The 22747-nt window shown below is 35.8% G+C and overlaps 2 protein-coding genes across 4 annotated transcripts; one reads left to right on the forward strand and one right to left on the reverse strand.

Annotated features, from left to right (window-relative positions):
• Positions 1–1285: 1285 nt before the first annotated feature.
• LOC110454262 (organic cation transporter protein-like) lies at positions 1286–15513 on the reverse strand. Of its 2 annotated transcripts, none has more exons than XM_021503689.1 (10): positions 15305–15513; positions 13758–13963; positions 12699–12815; positions 10211–10413; positions 9511–9834; positions 7555–7689; positions 6612–6697; positions 4645–4762; positions 2095–2167; positions 1286–1541 (listed from the first exon to the last, which is right to left on the reverse strand). In XM_021503689.1, exons 1-10 carry the CDS (start codon positions 15438–15440, stop codon positions 1356–1358), a joined length of 1584 nt encoding a protein of 527 aa, XP_021359364.1. In that variant the 5' UTR covers positions 15441–15513; the 3' UTR covers positions 1286–1355. The 2 variants fall into 2 exon arrangements, with proteins under 2 accessions (XP_021359364.1, XP_021359363.1); XM_021503688.1 differs by having other exon boundaries at positions 12585–12815.
• Positions 15514–20211: 4698 nt separating this feature from the next.
• LOC110454248 (short-chain collagen C4-like) lies at positions 20212–22510 on the forward strand. Of its 2 annotated transcripts, XM_021503672.1 has the most exons (4): positions 20212–20464; positions 20507–20612; positions 21417–21491; positions 21981–22510. In XM_021503672.1, exons 1-4 carry the CDS (start codon positions 20297–20299, stop codon positions 22463–22465), a joined length of 834 nt encoding a protein of 277 aa, XP_021359347.1. In that variant the 5' UTR covers positions 20212–20296; the 3' UTR covers positions 22466–22510. The 2 variants fall into 2 exon arrangements, with proteins under 2 accessions (XP_021359347.1, XP_021359346.1); XM_021503671.1 differs by having other exon boundaries at positions 20212–20612.
• The last annotated feature ends 237 nt before the right edge of the window (positions 22511–22747 follow it).

Here is a 22747-nt window from a genome sequence, read left to right on the forward strand (position 1 = left end):
TTCAGCTGAAAGGGTTTGCACACAGCGTGGTAGTCCATGATTGAAATCCATATGTCATCTGGGATGGTACATGCATCACACCTCTAAAGTATTTCTTAAAATAAACATGTACAAATTATATACATTGCTACTTCAGGGCAGCCCTTGAAGATTTCATTTCTCGGTAGCCTCAGTATTTTTTGCAGATCCTAATGTGAATATTTAAAAACTAAAGAGCCATTTTGAAGATTCAACTTATATTAATCACTCTTGCGGAAGAAAACGTATGCATCCGGAGAAAAACCCGCGCGGTCAGGCAGGTGACTTTTTACCTTCTTCACGTCCGACCGGAGAATCGAACTCCGGTCGTCTTGCGTTATCCGATTGCGTCGCCCAACCGAATTTAATTTGGAGATACCGTCGCATAAAAATGTTCAATGGTACTTTAACTCGATTATGATTTACATGGCGGGTGTCATCGATGAAGCAGAAAACGCTTACCCCTCCGATACACATGGTCTTATTCTCCTTGTGCTTTTGTGAACCTTTCCTTTGTTCATATGTTGCCCTAGTTTTATCAATTTTGAGTTCGAATCATTGTTTTATTGACGCTTTTGTATTCCCTTGTTGTCTTTTGCCCCGAAGTAATCTATAAATGAATCATCGGGCTACATGCACATGTAAAGGCGAGTTGGAGCCAGGGTTCTTATTCATGAAACCATTTCCGTGCTCAAGCATAAATTCCCTGCTCAAACCATTTTTATTTCAAAAAATCATATAAATCTGTCAGAAAGTATAGTCTATCCATTGAAAGCGTTGGTTGGCTTATTTTTCCCCAAAATTCTTTCAAAGCATGGGACAAAAATGGGAAATTTGAATAATTTCACCGAAACAAGCAATAGGTCTGAGAACAAATCTGAGTTTGGTAATGAGTTTTCATGATTATGGGCCCTTGTTCTTTGTACTACTCTGAACAATGCATTAAAGCATTCATGTTGACGTCAACGCCAACAGACAGGTCTTAATCGACCAAATACATAATACAGTAATTCTAATTCATATAATAAAAGATAAACAATATTAGTTCATGTACATCATGAAACATATTTATACCAGCTGAATTTATGGAATACTTCTCTTAAAAAGGACTTAAACAAATATTTCAAATAATGCTGATAACGTGGAATAGCACAAATTAACAAAATAATACTGTGTATTGCACAAATACAACAATTGATGAGTAACACATGTATTTTCATTTCTGAAGAAATGAACCAATGCATAATCTTACAGCATTTAATGTTATGAATGATACAAACAGGTGGTTCGATTACTGTTTATCTCGGTGAGGTGTATCCTTCGAAATACGAAGAGTTCTAAAGTGAAGTATCTACAGTCTTTTTCCGTTGCATTCCGCTGTGTTGTTTATACCAGCGCTCCAATTCTTCAACTGTGGTCGGGAGCTCGTGGCCGGTCGGCTCGGGCAACAGAGGCAAAAGCATAGCAACTGTTAGACACATTATTCCAAATATTGCACCTGGAGCCCAACTTATTCTTTCAGCCTATAAACAAAATACATACAAATAACAAAACGACGATCCCATTAGTTGACCGTACACAGTCGTGTCGTATTAAGTTGTCGTTTATTTACAACTTTGACACACGAACTAATTTAACGTAACTTCATAAATGATAACATTTTTGTGAGAAAAGCATACAATATAATAGCATAAAAATGGTAGAACTTCCCCGAGTAAGTCATTAAAAATATCGCGAGGCCTTCCAGACTAGCGTGATGTAATGAGAACATGGTGCTAAAGAAAACGCGAATTATCCCAACACTTGGTTGATACGGTTACAGTTCCGTTGTCGCGCTAAATTGTTCCTGTTGAATTAACATTTATATCTCACTCGTTTGGAAATATTAACCGATACGTTCACTCGTGCTTTGCACTGGTGATAAAAAATCATTATTCTGCTGCACATAAGAAATTATTATGGTATTCAACAGGAAATTTTTAAATATCTTTGTATGCTTACACCATGAACGAATTTGAAATAACAACCATGCGAAAATAAACCTTTATATTAGCAAGATATACCGAATGTACTTACCAGCGGACCAGCAAAGGGTGCCAACATTCCACCTATTCGTCCGGCAGCGGATGAAAATCCAATGCCAACATTCCTGAATAGAATGATTTTAATAGTTGAATTATGTCCCTAAGGAAATATCTGACTTCTATGTCATCCGCTCTCTTGGATTTAGAGAAGTTTCCCGAGAGTCAAAAATGCGCTGATGTATTCATAATGATGATGGAGCTAGGGTCAAAAAAGTTGGAAATCCGAACAGGTCTAAACTATGTTGAAACAGAATGGAAAGTTTATTAAAACCGTCAATTCCACAAATTTAAAACAAAAATAGAGGAGTTCTGGTTAATTTCAAATTCATTGCTAAAGTGTGTATATTATGAACCGTGTCAATACTCAAAAATTGGTTTGAGTATTGGCATAAGACGTTTGCGAGTAATTGTTTTATAAATTATACTGACAGAGTTGATATGTGATTGAATATGTAAGTGTGTTATTGCAGGTTGTGATAAATATTGTTTTCTATTTTGCTTATTGACCACATGTGTTGTTCTACAATCCATTGTTGTCGTGTTACGCTGTAGTGTGCGTATAAACAACAACCCATTTGCAAGTTATAAACGAGTGTCTGTTCGTATTGATTAAGAAGTTCCATCAGATCGTCTACTTCTAACTTTTCGCCTGCTCTTTTCTTTCAACGTCTTTCTTGTCCATTCCTAAATTCATCTACCTTTTCGAAAAAATATCCCCGCTTTTGGCTTTAGTTTTGTTGAGCATGCACCGAAGTGTAATGCGAGCGGGAACATGCACGGCCAGACTTTGGATCGAACCCGGGACCTTTCGAACTCTAGACGGACGCTCTACCAATTGAACTACCTGATCGCCGACGATCGACCCAGTCCAGTTCCGCTACATTCCTCCTGTCTTTTTCTAAGTCTTCGCCCTTGAAGACACAACTATTTACAACGTTTGTTTGGGTATCCCCTTGTTAAGCATTCACCTAGTACTTGAAACAAGGTTTGGTCACAGGCAGCAAATGTTTTAGGAGCGGGAAAAATTCACGGCAAAACAGGGGTTCGCACCCGGGACCTTCCCAACTCTAGACGGACGCCCTTCCAATTGAGGTACCTGGTTGCTTATATTCGACCTAGTCAGTTCCACTACATTAGAACATATCTTCTTCTGAATCATAATGCACCGTATCAACATCGAAGACAAATGAGTCGTCGAAGATATAGGTCTAAATTTCTTTTCATGACGTTTGACTTTCTCCTTGTCTTCACTGTTTTTTCTTTTAAAAATCTGGGCACCCGCGTTGAACGTCTCTTTGTTGATAGCGTATACGTATATTCTAACAATCAGACCATAGTCGCCACAGTATCGTTACCTTGTCGGCCATGTTGTAACTTCTGAATGGTCAATATATACATGTAAGTCACCAATACAAATCTGTACGGGTTGGTGGTAGCCTATTCGAAGTAGCGTTTCAAGTGATGGGTAAGTCCGAGTACATATGTCGTGTAAGTGTCAGTATTTGCCATCCTCCTTTTAAGTTGTTTAATGCCACCATTGACCAATGACGCCGACTATCCCCGAAATAATATGAATCCATTATTCAGGATAACACGAACAATAGTGTGACCCAGACAGCTCTATGTAATTCCGCCTCACTTTTGAATATTCCTGGTGTCACCAGTCTATGGCAGGTGACCAAGATTTTGAAGAAAATATCTTCAAATTGTCGTTTCTTTTGGTGGTTTGAGTTTTATAGCGTCGACAGTAAAACTCAATTTTAGACAGTATAATCACAAATATTGCCGCCATTTTAATAAATAATAAGGTTTTCCAAGGCATTCATCTTATGCTAACCATGATCTCATTTAGAAATAAGCTATTTCTTTGTGTGATATGAAGGTCGATGCCTTTTATTATGCTCATTAGTGTGCCTTGTCGATTTGTTGAAATTAAGCGAGTTCTAGATGTGAGGAGGTGATGTTTCTTGGATGTTTACCTGATTTACAAGACGGGTGTCATAGATGAAACGAAATTCACGTACAATGCAGTTACCCGTCTGGAACTCCTGATCTTTTTCTCCTTGTACTGTGTTCATTTTGCCTTAATCGTATCGGTATTGAGTTCGAATTATTGTTTGTTTACGCTTCGGTATTCTCTTGTAGCTTTTTGTTTTCGTTTTTGTTTTTAACTGATCATCATTATGAATACATTATTTTATAATTGTCCCTCTTAGGAAAAACCTTCAAAAATCCAAGAAGGCGGGTTACATAGACATAAAAGAAAAATAGGGGTCAACAAAGACGACCAGGACTACTCCGGTATTCAAATATTTAACAAGCATAAGATTTCAGCATTAAACTGTAAAGAAAACATATTGATTTGTACTCATAGAAATCGGAAACATTCGTTTTTCATCGGCGGTGAATAGTTCAACGCTGATCTCATTTGAAGATATCCAAATTGAATAACAGATATATATTCAAAACGAACGTTAAATAAAGAAAGCTCAGTACGAACAATCCGCAGATTTCGCCGTGTTTGCACAGAGCAGTGTGTTACCTGAGATTTGTAGGGTATAATTCTGGAGTGAAGAGGAATATTGTGCTGAAAGAGCCAGCAATGGCCATTTTCCCGAGAAAATAGAATATCATCAATGCTACGTTAGCACCAGCTCTATCTTCAAAGAGATAAGAAAAACACAATGATTGTAATGGGTATGTCAATCATGAACTGTTAAATAATTTTATATACATTTATCACATACCTGTTGAATCTTGTTATAGTAATACAAGTAATTTTCATATCATGAAATACAACGTTCTGTATTGCACATGTGCAATACGGAATGTTGTATTTACCTACTAGCCGGAACTACTTTTTATGGTAATCCCCTTGTCATGGCGAACTGAAAAATTCCCGGTATTTGTAAAATATATCGATCTCTACCAAATACGGAAGGTATGTGATTAAAGCAAGACCACACACTTGTGTTTTTCTAACGAATCAGAAAGCACTCATTTATTTTCGGGGACGTATATATTCACTCGTTGCGCTCCGCGCACTCGTGAATATATTCGTCCGCGCAATAAATTCATGCTTTCTGATTCGCTAGAAAAATACAAGTCTTTCATATATATCTATTTTAGGCGTTGTCATTTTCGCGGTTCAATAGTAAAAATGCTCGATAACAATTGTTTTAATAAATATTGTATACAAAGTGACTTTGATGTTGCATATATATTTTATTTTGGAGTTTGCAGTGATGCATGTAGAACATTTGTAAGTCGACATACTGTTTTTAAGATATTGACATAGCGTCAGTTATATATTTTATTTAGGAGTAAAAGTGAAAACAGCACTACGTCAAATCAATGAGTAGGTAATAAGTAGCATTTTCTGCAATTCACTTGCTATCTTGTTTCTTGGAAAACGATTCATTAACGACAATTGTTTCATTTTGCATAAATAGCTGAAAGTCATTATAACACCCAGGTATTACCACGGTGAAAAATTTTGTAACCTACTTACATGATAATCATCCCGGAAGATGTGACATTTTAATAAATTATGTGTACAGATTTTCTAAACAAATATGCCGACGCACGTAGCTCTTGAGCAACCGTATGGTGCAGTAAAATGGTTAATTTATTGGCTTTCAGCATCTTGTCACAACAACAGGGTCACAATACGCTTCATTTTCCGTATTTCTAATGATTGTATCAAGTTTTCTTTCTGTCTTACCCTTTAAATCCAAAACAAAATCGCTAAAACAGATGTAACGTCACGCTACCACAATTGGTACGCTACCCTAATCGGTACACAGTCAGAAAAGGGTTCGAACGGTACTTTAAAATAAAAATTATGTATTTTGTGAGATATTTATCAGCATTGCCGCAAAATAGTTTTGTTTTCAGCGACATTTTAAGAGTACATGATTACTTTAAAGCAAACATGTCTGAAAACCAGAAAAAAAACCGACGTAAGTCGACGAAAATTTTAGTTCAGTAAGGTATTTATAAAAAGAATTATTTTTTATGCAATCAGAGCATCAACTAGTATAATTCAAGTTTCATAGCATGTGATAAGTAAGGTGTATTTTCATCATTGTCGAAAAATGGACGAAATCTCACAGCGAGTTTAGCGTTCTATTTTTAAAAACAAATTTTCTTACATTTATAACTTATTCCTGAAAAATAAACCTACATGGACAGTCTTTGTCAAGAACAAGGAAACATTCCAGATACATTATCTGTATTTTTAATAATCACTGGAAAACTGTCAAAATTGTACCAATTGTGGTGGCGTGACGATACACAATCTACTGCTGGACGTATAGACAGTATGTAAATTTAAGGATCAGTGAGACAATATGTAATGTTAACGATAATGAAATGACTCGTATATGCGAGGATTATTTTGATAAGGAAGGATCTTGTGTATAGGGTGATGTCTAATCTTATCAATACGTAACCACTAGCATGAATCTGGAGTAAATAATGCCATATGGTCAATTCTAACTTGCTTACCTGATAAATAATTTGCGACAGTTCCCGCTATGAGCGACACGGCTGCCACGGCATGGAATATGATACACAACTTCTTTCTACCTAGTCTGAACAATAAAGAAAAAATGTGTATGATGATCATAATAATAAGCGAATATTTATGAAAAGTTCAATGTCACCAGGCGCGATATTCTGCTGTCCGGACAGAGTGCAGCCAATACACTTATTTGGCACCATGTGGACCTTTTTTCCGCTTTCAATAATTGGGTCTTTTTCTTAAAAAATGTTTTATAGAAAATTTTATACTGTAAAACCTCGATTTAATGCCCTTTGTTTGATTTTCTACTTCGATTACCGCCAATATATTTCAAGGTCCATTTTTCTTGATTTTCCTTTCGAATTTCCGTTTCCTACGTTTCCACAAGTTTATTGCCAAACCCTTTATAATGCCAAAAGTCATTTGGACAAATAGTGGCAGTATAAAGAGGTTGTTTGGAATCGGTATTTAATAATGTTGAATTAGGTAATTGTGTGTACGTTGTATGGATCTCATTCTTTATTCATCGATTTGATAATAAAATATAATGCAATTAATTTAATAGCCAATTTAAGACATTTTAACAGCGCGAAATTAAGTAACAAACTGCGAAAAAAACATGAAAAGCTGTACCCCAAACCCATTTTCAGTTTCTTATTAGGTTTTTATTTCGTTTAATATATTTGCGTGAAAAGATTATATTGAAAAAGAATACCTTTTTTATTTATTTTTTATATATTTTCCATTTAAATATTGTAGATTTCATTTATTTGCTTCATAGATCATCAGATGAAACTTGTGCATTCGTGATTTAGCTTTGTTTCTTTTAACAGATATTTTCAAACATTTTCCCTTCAGATGATCAACATGTTTAAATCATAATATTTATCCAGGAGAATTAATGTTATAATTTTGTGTGCTACTCACCTATTGAATGTATAATATTCAATTACTGCCACGGGTAATTCCGCAAGAGAAAGGAGAAAAAAACTCAAATAGCGATCTAGAGGTAGAGAGGCAGAGGATAGAGATAATCCGTAGTATGTTAGACTATTAACAAGCCTGAAACATAGAAAAAATACCAAACTAACAAACTGATTAAAAATACGAAAACAAGAGAATATAGAAGTGTCAAAAGAAACATATTTCCAACTCTTAATGGCAAAATATGAACCAACGAAAGATTCACATGGTGACCTCTTAAAAATACATAATGAGGGAGAAGACCAGGTGCTCCGGAGGGGTAAGCGTTCCCCGCCTCATCGAAGTTTAAAGATGTGGAGTATTTATATGTACAGTTGTACCTTCGTGATCAAGCACTACTTACCTAATAGTATAGTCCCACTATCCGACCAGATAGAATAGACTTTTCCTATTCAAAATTTCTCTATAATCCAACAACTTTTGATTGGAAAAAAGATGGTTTGATTATCAAGGTTTCTTTAGTATGAAGGGGATGTACCTCGTTTTTTACGTGTTGGACTAGGAATTTTCTAGAACCTGAATCATGGTTTAAACTCGTGACCGATAAGTAGTATTATTCTGATGTCTATTTCGATGTTAATATCTGCACTTAAGTTGACATTTGACTTTGAAATTTTATTTATTATGTATTTTTGGTGAAAATGCGTTTAAAGGATGTAGAAGTAGGCATTAAAGAAAACATAAATATATGTACATGTATTCATATCTGTAGCGATATATTACAAGATAAACACAGCAGTGTTTAATCTCAACTAATTCTCTCTGAGTGCCGATTCAAAGTGGAAAACGAAATTAGAACAACTTACAATCGGAACACCTCGTGTTGCAACGTAAGCCAAATAATAATTGATTTCAGTCAGCTACAAGGTTGAAATTCGAAAGGATTATTAATTGCTTTGAAGCAACAGTATATCATTAATTGATCACTATGAGTATGTGATGGCGAATACGTTAATTGGAAATGAAAATGTCTCTAAAAAAGAAAAGAATACATCTCACCAACGATCAACATTTCTTTTTTAAATCTTATTGAAATTTCCACATTACTAAACTCACATCAGTTACTAGTATTAAGATTTTAATCGTGGTACTGTCAATGTAATCGTTCGCTTTTCTCAGAGCGCGAAATGTCACTCTCCTATTCTCTTACAGAGTTACAGAGTTGCATATATTTATTTAAAACAACGAAATATGCATGATCGCTAACTGTTGAGTTGATTTGAAAAGTTGAAGAATATTTAACCTCCCTTAAGTAATCCTACTGTGATTAAGGCACACCCTGAATATTCTGCCAAATTCGAGTGTTTTTGTGATGCTATGTTGAAAATATTGTTTCAAACTGGGATCGCTTCGTATATAGTGATATTAATTCAATTAAATTGTGAAAAATCGGCAAACTTTGATTGAAAAGATATCGAAGTTATATTTTATAATCCTTAAAGTTTTTAAGACGGTACACGGCGCATATAAAGGTGTATATTTACATTTGCCTTCCATTACAACGCATAAATAAGGCAAATGTTGTTATGAGACTATAACAATATTTGCTATTGTAACGTCATCACCTCTATTGTGACGTCATCAATTTCATTGTTGTCAATACTTAATTTGCTGTTCAAAGAACTATTCGAAATAACTAAATAAAGCATTACTACTCTATTGCTAATGCCGGGTTTGGTTCAGTTTGTTATTAATAGCGATGCGTTTTATAGGACCATTACAACATTTGCTAAAACATTCATTGTTTAATTAACACAGTTTTATTGTCCATCCGTTAAGGAACCTCGCATTACTGCCAAAAACGGTAACTATACAATAAAAACCAAGTTTGCAGGCATGATTATATTGTTAAGTGTGATGATAATAATAATGTTTTGGTAAATACATTTATAAACTTACCAAGTATACGTCATGATGAGGGTGATCATTGCTATTCGCCGGCGTGTAAATAGAGTCAAAACCGTATACTTTGGTAGCATAGCCGGCGACTGCTCCAAAATGACTTCCTTTCGCTCCTTTTGCTTGCCATCCACATTTTGATTTTGGTTTGGTTTCTTTATTAGTTTTTCTTGTAATACAGTCGATGTACATGTAGCATTGTCGACAATCTGCAAGACTTCTTTTTCGTTTACCTTATTCATTTTTGCAGCCTTCCTTAAAAGTGTCTTTGCTTTGTCTATCTTACCATTGGCAAGGAGCCAGAGAATAGATTCGTCAAATGTCCTGCGATGGAAATATAATTTATTAATATATAAAGTTCTTATTATTTTTAGAAGTCTACATTATATTATAGTTTAAAAACTAAAATTATAAGGTAAACCGAAAACATTGGTGTAAAATGACCGTATTTCACTTGATTCTGAGTAAAGATTATTTTTATTATTTTTATTTTACCAAAAGAATAGTTTATTTCCCTTCTAATTGTCATACTCATCAGTATTGTTTTATGATTTAAAGATAGTTACATGTACAAAATTGCTAAATGTCTTGTCTATTCAAAGCACTTACTAGTTGAATATGAACGGATATTTGAGGAAAAATATTTAAAATGAAACAATGACAGTTCTCATTATGTAGTTTTAGTTGTTACAATACGAACCAAAATCCGAGAAGACAGTGCACTGATGTTAAGGAGAGGACAAGGTAAAGATATCGCCAAGACAGATCCCTCATTATATAGGCCAGTGGTGCAATCACGCACAGCCCAATTGTCCATACTGTGCATCCGAGTACTTCTGCCATGAACCGGCTTTCCTCCGGAAGTATCTCTACAGTCATCACAGCCCTTGCCATGGCCATTCCCTATAATACGAATATAACATTTTACACCATATAAATCGGAAGGTGTGTCTGTTAATTTCTTACCATTTATTTCTTAAAGATTAAAGTTTGTTTGTGTTTTACGTCCTAATAACAGCTTTGGTCATTAAAGGACGTGTCGGGATTTGATGATGGAGGAAAGACGGAGTTTTCGGAGAAAATCCACCGACTTTCGGCCAGTACCTGGTGACTGCTCCAAGTAGGTCTCGAACCCTCAAAGCACCATGACCCCTTATTTATAGAGAAGGGCAATCTTTGATGTTAGGGTATAGCTAACATTTTGCAACAAATATGAAACAAATTATATTAACTTGTAATGTTAACCTGAAAGGGTTCTTAATGCCTTATGCACTGAGCCACCCGATCACCCAATAGATATATTGATATTTATATACATAGGGAAATATGCTGTTTTCCTTTGGTTACTTATTTTTTATCTAGATTTACATTTAGGTTATCGTCGATGAAGCAGACGGTGCTTATCCTTCCAGAACACCTGGTCTTATTTTCCTTGTACTTTTTTGCGGGTCTGTATTCAAATCTTTCCTGTTTTCTTATTTCTGCCTTAGTTTTATCAATGACAATTAAATATTTACATTTGCATGGCATTGTCACTATATAGCCTCTTTGAAAGCTGTGTCGTTGATGGGACTTTAATTACCATGCATCACGAAACACAATTCTTAGCGTATTAATACAACACTGACCGGAACTACAATATCTAATATAAATAAACATGACGGCTGCATTGTGACATTTGACAATGCCATTGTAAATTTATGTGCAAAATAAAAAATAAAATAAAAAACACTTTTATTACAACGAAAACAAGACCAATGTCTGCAATATCGTACAAAATGCACATCGGTTGAAATCACCAATACTGGCAATGGAAACAATTTTAACGCTCATGCAATCCTACATGTATCAGAAATATCGTCTGTTACACTGCACTGATCAACAGGGGTTCGTTACAAATGTCTGAAATACACATATTATATAGACCTACTGACACATATGTTACAGACCTACTGATATGAGTCACAGCACACATAAACATTTCAGACATTTGTAACGAACCTGTGCTCCGTCGCAAGATCACTCACTTCAAATGCTATCTTTCACGCGTCTTGCATCCACCATTCCTCAGTTTCTGACGACATGACAAACAACGAGGATGTTATAGAATCTACCGACTGTTGTCAGGTTCCCATACAATCAACAAATACATTCACGCCTCGATTCTTCACAAAATGAGAAAAGTTCGAATTAACTTCCAAAAATAACTCCATCGTGGAGGGCAAGGTCGGATTTACGGTGTTCAATGTATTTGTCCATGCGCGAAATTTGTTCCGGGGAAAAATCGAAACAATTTCAAATATAACTTTTAGCTCAGAGTTCTATTGATAAACTTAAATCACCCTATAGACATATCATACGCAATTGTATTGATACTGAATTGTGGAATAAAATTGAAGTGTTTGTAACTTTGTTTGCCAATTAGCACGCGACAATACGCTGTTCAAACTATTGAACGAAATTGTGTGGACTGTCAATAAGGCGATAATTTTTAATTTTAAATATAAATTATAAGTTAAAAAAGAACATAACAGGCAGAGAAAACGTAAATATAAGTATTGAACTGTTTTTGTATGGTATTTATGATCTATTTGAATGACAGCTTTGCAAGCAAACAAATCATAATGCGCTAGCGTGCATTATGTTTCTTTGCTTGCAAAGCTGTGTCATTCAAATATATCATAAATACCATACAAAAACAGTTCAATGCTTAAGTATTTTCATGGTTTTTTGTTTTCTTTTTGTATGTTTTGTTTGTTTTGTTTTTTGTTTTTGGGTGATAAAATAACATATTTGATGGAATGATTTATACCAAACTGCTCCCTTAATAAACAAACATTTACCATTTTGAAAATCCTTGCTTACATAATTATACAAAAGAGTGCATCTTTACATGAAATGTAAACCAGAAAATTTGAAATTGATTTGAGTAAGAGTGAGTGAGTGAAATGACCATTTCAATTTGAATTATGTTTATAGAACACCATTAACTATGAAGGGATTCTGTGATTCTAGAGCCCATAGATCATATCTATTATGTTTGTTCTGTGAAAAAGAAATGCCGATAGACATACCTGATGTGAAAAACCGCATATAAACCGCATTATGGCATAGCATGTAAAAGTAGGGAGTAGAGAGGCACCAACCCCCGAGGCAAACAGGGCAATTTGTGACGTCACTAAAACAACCTTCCGTCCAAATTTGTCCGACAGCTGTGGTAAAAAAGCCGCTCCGACCATCTGACCGATCATCAGCAACATTTGGGACACCTCTGCTCTCTCCGCTCCCTCACACACGAGATCCCACTGTGACATGCAAAAAACAGAACAGCTCCGAAAGTCAACATATCCAATATTGGCCCACCTTGCTTCACTTCAACGTTTGGCCAATTTTTGTTCAGCGGAAGATTTGTGTACAGTAATAACCAATATTTGTTTAGTTATTGAGAAGCATATTTCACAAGATAATGAATAAAATGGTCTTAAATAGGTTGTTTTCTATTTAGAATTTCTATCCATAATTAAAATATCCTCGTCATCTCTAGCGTTGATGTACAAATAGCAACGTTTCATTTAAACTAATAACGTCTTTTCTATGTTATTATCATTGAAAAAGTACCATTTCCTTAACGCTCATTCGGTCCATTTCTGGACCTTATACTGCACAACATGGTAATTTCGGTCATTTAAGACTCATCAATGGTACAGTGTACTACATGTCAAAAGAATGGAAACCCAAGTGTAAAGTCTAAACAAATCTGGGAAAATAGCGAAAGAGGGAAAAGGCCTCTTTCCCTTAACAACATCAGATCATATATTGTTTAAATAGTATTCTTGTAAAATGTATCGAACTTAATTCCAATTCACAGTTAGGGCTGAGAGTTCACCAGCAGATCAAACCAACTTGTTACGTAGAATCTTCACTAGAAATTAATACGAAGTAAGGAATAATTCATTTACATCCGTAATACACATTCGATCCCTCTCTAGTCCGTACTTTTGTATACTATTGAAGCATCTTTGTAACACACATTCAGTCTTTCTCTAGCCAGTATTTATGCTAACCGATGAATTACTTTTATAACACATATCAGTCTTTCTCTAGCCAGTATTTATGTTTACCGATGAATGACTTTTGTTACACACATCAGTCTTTCTCTAGCCACTACTTATGTTTACCGATGAATGACTTTTATAACACATATTCGGTCTATCACTATCCTGTACCCATGCATACCGACGACTTACCTCTGTAACAAACGTTCGATCTTTCTCTAGATCGTACGTATATCCTGCCGGACATGGTGACAGTTTCATCAGAGTCGTGTTGGTACCATTTATGAGGATATCAACGTGACAGGCTTGGTAAAGAGGAGTGAGACTGGCGTTCGACAGTGTGTCATACATACTGGTCGTATTCCCGAGGTCAGCACATTGGTACGATGGACGATATCCTAAGGACATAAAATATATCCTGAAAACGTGACCAAATATAGAGGGAAAATCATATGACCAATTGTCATATGGAGGGGGGATGAATCAATGCCAAACCTGAGAGCTTGTTCAATTTTTCAACAACCAAGAATAGGCTGGGATACTTTTTTTCGGGAAATGGAACTTGGAGGTTCCCAGGCCCTAACCGTCTATCATAGGAAACGATCGAGACCCACGCCATTCAACACATCCCACTGCATGTGTATCGTAATAGGTTACTACTGTGGTATCCCCTGCTGATTCGGAGTTTGTTTTCCGTGTCTTCGTTCAAAGGGACATGGAAGAGATCAAAATTGATCTGCTGCCCCATTACCATACTTAGAATTTTTCGTTTCCTATCTTTCCTGTCTTCTTTCTTTTCCATCTACTTTCTCATTCCGCTGGTGTCTCACTAGGTACCCGTCCTCAAAATGACATTGGCTGTTGCGAGGACGTTAAACCCCAAACAAAAAACAAACAAAAACGTCTAACGCCATCGAATGGACACTGGTAAACAAGGTGAAAAATAAACAGTTCTCAAATAGATGAGCGAGTGGACAGAGATGTTGCTTCTGGGCAAAGTTTTGCTAACCTATACAAAATGATAGGATAAATGCAATAGGAGCGGATAAAATTGCGTTTATCTATGATTGCTCTGTTTGAAGTGTCTGCATATTGATAACTATTTCATAAATTGTGAGTGCGCCAAATACCCGTCATTGAGTATTACTTAGACGGTTCCTGTACTCTACTGTCGATTACAATGACAACTTAACCGATAAACACCTATGAAAACAACATATATATTACCAAGGTTACCATGGAAACGTCAATAAATGTTACCTACCTACTAGAGACAATAATCAAAAACTGGAAACCTTCGGATACCAACAAAGATTGCACACATTTATAAACCAAAGCCATTAAAGTGAACCTTTTAAGGATTGTCGGGTGGCGCAGTAGATAGCGCACTTGCCTTTAACAAAGACGGCCGGGGTTCGACTCCCCGATCGGACGCTAAAAGGTATTGGGTCACCTGCCCGACAACGTCCTCCGGGTACTCTACAGTGTACCACATCAAGACACTCTGCACACTTCCATCCGTTCCAATAAGAGTGAATAATATAAGTTATATAAGAAATCCTGTTTCATATTTGTTGTAAAATAACTTGGATAATTAAGTTAGATAATTAATGAGTTATTTTAAATATAAACTGAAGGAAACAAACAATAATATCTAGCTATTTAGGCGATTACCATAAAATCATCATCAAAGATTACCTAACTAAAATTATTTACCTTGAACACATCATATTACCTACCTATAAATACGATAACCATTAGATGTACAGACTCAGAAAACACTGAAGTAAGTTGTAGAAAAATCTGAATACATTGATATCGTCCCCATACTCCTAATGTCCTCCAGGCATCATCTAGGTAGTTAAGTTTTGCCATGGTGTTTGTGGACAGGATAAATTGCCGAATGTGAATCGATTTAGACCAGTACTGTTTAGTTCTCTTACAAATATCACCCAACAAGTACAGGTAAACATATTACTATACATGTATTCTGAAGCGGCTGCGAAAATGCTTATATATATGCAGTAACATTTGGGAGCTGACATCACATGATATTCGCGGTAATAAGTCGTGAACATTGATGGTATTCTAAAATGTATTAAAGTGTTGACACGATGGTGAAATATCTTACCTATCGAGCGGTGATTTATTTGGTTGCTTAACCCGAGGCTCTGCCGAGGATAAGAAAAGAGCCGAGTGTAAGAAAAACAAAAAAATATCCGTGTTGGATACTATGCATAAAAACAATAAGTTTTCTACCCTGAGTTGCACATAATCTGTCCTAATCACCCCTACAGGTCGGGAAACAAGAAAATAATACACCTGCTTTTACCCATTGCATATATAGTTTAAAGGGGCATCACGCTGAAGTAACTTTTTTTTTGTCTTTTTTCCAAATACTACATAAACATATCAAGTGAGACTCCTTATGGAAAATGCCGATCGGATTTGGCTGAAATAGATTCATAAAAATGATTAAATCTAAGATAATCATCGGTATTTCTACCTGTCTGACCAACGTTTTGTTCAGGGATTTCCCTCTACTAGCGCATGCGCATAGCACACCATTTCTTTGTAAACAAAATGACTGGCCGTGTGAAGTAAGCCAAAGAAAAGTGTTGTACCGTGTCAGCTACGAAGCGAATAGTTGCCAAATGGTCAAAAGATAGCGCAAGGGGTACGTTACGGAATCATTATTGCCAGTGGGAAGTATTCAAAGCAGAAAATAACTGCCCTAGCAGTCAGTACGGTGCATGTTTTCTTCCGGATAGCGGCCGGTTAAGCTGAAATAAAATCGACAGAAATGCTAGCGCTGTTTATGTTATGAATAAATATCTAAAACTATTAACCTCGCTAGTATCATTGTGTGAGTTTGAACACAGATGAACTTAGTTTAATATGTTAATGGGCATGTATCGGAGAGAGTTTACTTTGTGTTTTTTATAATTATACAGTGGTTTATGCAAACGAAAGGGATAAGTGACTGGTTAGTTTGATTTTGCCATGAGGCCCCCCAAGGGATAACTGCTGTGATGGCCACGGCGTATTCTGTTCTCTGATCCTCTGTCGGTGCTCGGGGTCAAATGAGATACGTGCGCTATTAGATTTACATAATTTATAATATTACCGGGATCAGTAAAATGGTATGATTTAATTATATTGCTGAATTAAACGATTGTTTTTTGTTTTGACATGCAAGTTTTAAATTAGTACTAATATAATACCCGGCCTGCCCTGGCGCGACGACGCAATATATAAAAAAAAAATCGCTCTTCGTCAGAAAGCTACGTTATCGCAGCTAGATTAAAAATGTCAAAATGACGGACCAGGATGAATAACTGAGGAAGGAGAACCTACTTCTAGTAAATAGGATCGCATAACACTTTTTTTTTAAATCGTAATTTTTCAACAGTTCATGTTTTCATATGATGTTGACTTAGAATGTATGATCATGTAACAACCTTTTCTCTATAAAGAATAAATTTTCGACTTCAGATAGAATCGGAATACGTATTGAAAACAGGGGAAAAAATATTTGATTACGTTATAAAAATGGCGCGTGCTGCCGATAACTACGGCTTCTGTTTCGGACCAAAGGAACTGATTAAAGAAAAGTTGTCTCAGCATAAAAAGGTCCATTTAAAAGTATGCTTTAATCTCTGTAAAGTATTGAAAAAATATAATTATCAAGTATCTCAACACGTTCCTTATTGACACATATTCTACATGTACACGTAGTGGTTTTGCCATACAGTTTATTGTGTGTGATGGTTAATATGACTTCCTAAATGTTAGCGTTTGGAGACAGTGAAAGTGGGAAAGAGAGTATACATAGATTTATATTCATGGTCTAGAAAAAAAATGGCCAAAGACATTGAGTTGTTTAATGTAATAAATAAATTCACAAACGTTTCCTTTTTATATTCGCGTGTAGTTTGTCATTGCATATATGCACTTTATGTAAACATTTGAAAAGGGATATTCGTCTCGTGAATATTCCTTTTTACAGAAAGGTTTGTCCCATTGTTGAGGGAGTGTTTAGCCCCGTACCACCTGTACCGGTCACGGGAGAAGGCTGTGATAAATTGTAAAAACTTGTGCCCCATCCTTTGTTTAATTTTATTGGCAACAAATTTATGTTAAAAGCTAAATAAATTTAAATTCTTAATATTGGCAAGTGTGCAATTAACTTCTGATGATGAATAATTACTGTTCAATAAGTTTGAATACGGAATTAGAAATCATATAACTTGGTTTCATAGTGCGGTAAGAAGTTGCAGTTGCCTGACGGCCCCTCTCTGAGGGCCCCTTTGTAAACCGTTTCATCTCGCTCGCACCACTTGTGTTTGCTGCCTAATCAGGTGACGTTATCGGCGCTATTTTTAGCCGGGCTTTCCCGAACAATTCAAGTGGTCAAACTGGACATTTGGAACGGACTATGAATATGGGGATAGCGAGGTAACATAAGTGGAAGTGTATACAATACATACATTCATTAAAAAAAAACCGCCTTTTCACGTGATGTCCCTTTAAGAAGCGAATAATGTGAGAACCGCGGCAGAATTGTGGATTTGTGCCCTCTACTTTGGGAAACAAAAGTGACAAAATTAAATCTGCTGCATCAACTGCAATAGTTGGGATCTTTATATTTCTCTCCACCTCTAACTTCCTTTAAATTCCTAGCTTCCTGCCTTGTTTGGCAATACCTCGCTTTTGGATTTGATGTTGAGCGTACGTCCAGGAGAGGAAGGCAATGGGTTCTGTGCCCAGGCCGGGACATACCAAAGTCCTTAAAAATGGTAGTTGTTATTACCTTCTTAATGTTTAACATTTTAGGAAATGGCAACAACTGGTTCACCCGTTGTCAGTATAGTATGACCGGGCAGAATGCTGTGCCTGGTGCCCTCGGCATGGTATTTCAGTGAGATAGCACTATGAAATCGGCAATAAGTTTCAAACAAATTAAAACCCTATATTTATATCGGCGTACGCCTTTGTTTGAAATCGAAGCTCGCATAACACGAGAACATAGGTAGTAGGTGGAATGGTACGCAATGTTGAAAAGTCAAAAGTTTTGAAAGAAGAAACATGTTTGAGTAGAGGATGTAATCGATTGGACTACACAAATGTCACTATAAAGCCTTCATATATATTCTTTTTTCAATCCAAGAATTAATTAAAACAGATAACACGTCAAACCTCGTTATTTTCCTGTTGCAGCTGTCACAAGCATCCATTTTAACAGCAAACAATACAAATGCGTATATATATCAGTATTTGTGTTGACTACTTAGTATAGTGAATACAGTGATATTCGTTGGAAAAGATCTAATCAACAATGGGCATTCATTAACTGTATCAAGTATTCTCCACACAGTCAAAATTCATCATGGTTTACAATTTTCTGTTTTCCATAATAAAGTCACAAAAGTTGTACACGAACAAGGATGATTTTTTCTGAATGTGATCTCTGAATACAGGTTTGTGATTTCAGTTTACAGTAAAACCCCGCTAACTCCAACTCGTGGGGTCCAGATCAATAGTTCGAGGGTTACATGGTATTCGACGAATCCGAGGTTCGACCGACATCGTCATTTTGTTTTATCAGGTGTGACGACAGACAGTACGAGCGCACTGTAAATATGGCGGATAGTAGAAGATAGAAGTAAAAGAGAAGTTTATTAAAGACGACAACATTTAATAAGATATAAATTAGCTGACCAATGAAAACATGAAGCCATCGGTATTAAGAAATAAAATGAAATACAAAGGCTGCCTGTGTAACGTACTTGTCGTTTTGACACAGTCCGCCATTCTGTAATAGGCAAAGTTAGTTTTACAAAATATCAAAATGCAAGGAACTCTTCGTTCATTTTAAAATGAAGAAAATCTTGACTCCCTGTTATCATAATGTTAACTGATAACAAAATTAACAATCACGACGTATTCAATTATGAATATCTTTAAAGATGGTCCAGAATCCGCTATGTGATTCCTTTTTAAGATTTTAAATATGTTTTGATTATACAAAAAATATAAAAGTGGTGTGCATTTCTAAAGACATATTCATTTTAAACACTTTCACAAAACCATTGCCGATACTTAAAGACATTGAAGTGCCATTTTTACCTTTTCTGTGCTTTAATAAGACGTTGGGAGTAATTTCATATTTGCTACAATGTTGACATCATTAACTGCATGGATGGATAGCATAAAAACCTATTGAATGCACTTACCAACTGATTTTAAGTTGTTGCGTTATCAAATGAAGAATTCATTAAAACAGATAGCACGTCAAACTTCGTGTTGTTATCATTTTCCCGTTGAAATTGTTACAAGCACCAATTTATAAAGCAAACAATACGTATGTGTATGTAAATCAATCTTTGTATTTACTACTTAATGTAGTGAACGCAGTTAAGCGATATTCGTTTGAAAATATTTCATTAACAATGGACCTCTGAAATTATGAATATAACTCCGTACACATAACGTAACGATATACAATGTGGTAGAAGGAATCTTCATAAACCAATGTTTTTTTTATCTGAAATGAGCAAAACCACATTATCAGGAACTCTAGTCTTGCTCGGCGTCAAATTGTCAAATGAGTGGGTGTTACATGGCATAAGTCGAGATAAACCTTTGTATCTACTAACTGGGTGATTTCTGTCTGCCGGACGTAAGCACTACACGAAGCGATAAGTTTCGAAGTATCTGTCCTTACCAAAATGTCGTTTTCGTGTTTAAAAATCGCGTTTTTTCTTACTGTTATTTCCTATAGTAACGGGTCTGATGAGAAGCGAATTCTTCTCAGTGATCCACAGTACATACAACAGGAGATGACCAGATTCCAGTCCGAGCTTCAGGAGATGAGAGTCAAGTACAACGATCTACAGGCCAAGTATGACGCACAGAATACCGAGCTGTTGTCTCTTCAGGCCAAGTATGACGCACAGAATACCGATCTGTTGTCTATTCAGGCCAAGAATGACGCACAGAATACCGATCTGTTGTCTCTTCAGACAACCGTTACAGGACTTCCAGGTAAGTCGAATTGATTATTTTTGTGGCAAAGCATTTTTTTTTGTTCCTTTTTAGAAAACGAATATGACCATGGTATAGAGGATTAAAAGTATAATAAAGAACACATGTTTATTCCGTAACTTCTAAACGATTTTTACTATTCCAAATTTATTAGAAATGTTATGCATCTCCACCGTGCATTACGTCTGATTTTGTCTTCATCGGAGACATCAACTTCAGTGCTAGAAAAACATAGGTTTATTGTTTCTTCGTGTGTTTTTTGATAGAAATCATATATACAAACTCTAATAATTGATTAAAATGTCATCACAATGTCATAGCTCAGAATGTTTTCTTTAATAATACAGTTAATTTTGATCATATGCAATATATTGGTCCTTATTGTAACCCACGACAATGCAAGATATCGTATTTCCCCAGTAGTTTTAATTCTTTTTTATTTGTAACTCATCGGTTTTTTTCACTGATAGAGTCAGTTCCGAATTTTTAATTAGTTCACTTTGTGTCCAATATTGCATGATTTAATTTAATTTGCATGACATCAAATTGATTATAATGTCGTTTGAAAACACAATACATCAGTTATCGAGTTGTTCTCGGTGGTTATACAAGCTAACAAATAAAGTATGCAGAATTACCCGATTACGTTTGTTTATGCATAATTAGAAAAAAATCCAGAAACTGCTTAAAGTTTACGAATGTGTGTATTTTAGCACGTGACCAGCAGTTTTAACTACTTATTTAAAACTAAAATTCTTAGGACAGTTGTAAATAATCCTTTTACGTTCTATATAAAATTGACAGGCGGCAGAGGAGCAGTGTTTACAAGGTGGGGAAGGAATGACTGTCCCGCCAATACAACAACCATGGTTTACTCAGGTACATTTAAACCTCGATATAGTGCCCCTTATTACATTTCCCACCTCGCTTAACGCCAACATATTTCCAGGTCCATTTTTCTCATAATATTGAAAATGGTTTTGTATATTTCCCCACATATCGCCAATCCCCTTTATAACGCCAACATTTATCTAGACAAACGGTGGCAGTATAACGAGGTTTTACATTAGTTGATTTATTTTCCATAGTTCATATCAACATTGGCTCGGTGTAATATTGGTGTGTTGAATTATCATATAACCTAAATAATTAACAAGACATGACTTTATAATATTGTCACTATACATGTTTGATAATAGACATATGTCATTGTAGTTTCAAAATACACACGTCAATGTTGAATGAGTGGCTGAAGAAGAACACGCAAACCTTCCTTTTTCAGACCGTAATAATTATGAAGATTTATTTGTTTCGGTGTTATTTTAACTTAATGCCAAACTAACATGCTATGTGTATGTATTAATACAGGATATGCTGGTGGGTCTTATTTTACCCACCCTGGAGCGGCAGCAGAATACGTCTGTATGCCTACCGATCCAATATGGGGACCCTACAAGGATTACGTTTACGGCAACGAAAATGTTGGATACATATATGGGGCTGAGTACGAAGAACCTGCACATATTTTTAGTATGCCAAATTCCGCAGAGGACGTACCGTGCTCCGTCTGTCTTGGTTCATCGCACAGCGCCTCCCTCATGATCCCGGGTAGGACACAGTGCTATCCCGGATGGACGGAGGCCTATCATGGTGAGCTAGCCTCCGGTTACCATGGCCATGCTGCAGCCTCGCAGTATGTCTGTGTTGATCAAGATCCACAAACCCTTCCCGCGGGAGGTACCCATGATGAGAATGGTAAATTATTCTATGGTGTCAAAGCTAAATGTGGATCATTACCTTGTCCACCGTATGAGGACGGGAAATTCCTCTCGTGTGTTGTGTGTATGAAGTGAATAAAGTATCAACATGTATTCAAATTATGAAAATAAAAGAAAGCAAATATATCGTTCCTGCTCCTTTCTGTTCAGTGATATAATAAGTCTTAATATACTTGAAATTTTCAAGGAGGTTCACCTGCCAAAAAATGCATTGTCTTACAGTAAATCGAATACAGCTATCAAAATATAATTTACTCCGTATGAAAACAATTGTATTTGCGTTTTAATACTACTGTTTGCTTCCAGAAGAGAATTATGTAAAACTTCATCATATTCCTACCAAAGTGACGATAGAAG

The sequence above is a fragment of the Mizuhopecten yessoensis genome, unplaced genomic scaffold (assembly GCF_002113885.1).
Source record: "Mizuhopecten yessoensis strain PY_sf001 unplaced genomic scaffold, ASM211388v2 scaffold7725, whole genome shotgun sequence".
NCBI lineage: Eukaryota > Metazoa > Mollusca > Bivalvia > Pectinida > Pectinidae > Mizuhopecten > Mizuhopecten yessoensis.

Excerpts from the sequence above, each read along its gene's own strand:
- LOC110454248 (XM_021503671.1), top strand. The coding sequence starts at position 20,297 with ATGTCGTTTTCGTGTTTAAAAATCGCGTTTTTTCTTACTGTTATTTCC. Across the intron at positions 20,613-21,416 it reads AACCGTTACAGGACTTCCAG|GCGGCAGAGGAGCAGTGTTT; the intron begins GTAAGTCGAATT and ends TAAAATTGACAG. Across the intron at positions 21,492-21,980 it reads AACAACCATGGTTTACTCAG|GATATGCTGGTGGGTCTTAT; the intron begins GTACATTTAAAC and ends GTATTAATACAG.
- LOC110454262 (XM_021503688.1), bottom strand. The coding sequence starts at position 15,440 with ATGGCAAAACTTAACTACCTAGATGATGCCTGGAGGACATTAGGAGTA. Across the intron at positions 10,414-12,584 it reads TATGCGGTTTTTCACATCAG|GGAATGGCCATGGCAAGGGC; the intron begins GTATGTCTATCG and ends TTCGTATTATAG. Across the intron at positions 1,542-2,094 it reads CACCCTTTGCTGGTCCGCTG|GCTGAAAGAATAAGTTGGGC; the intron begins GTAAGTACATTC and ends TTTTGTTTATAG.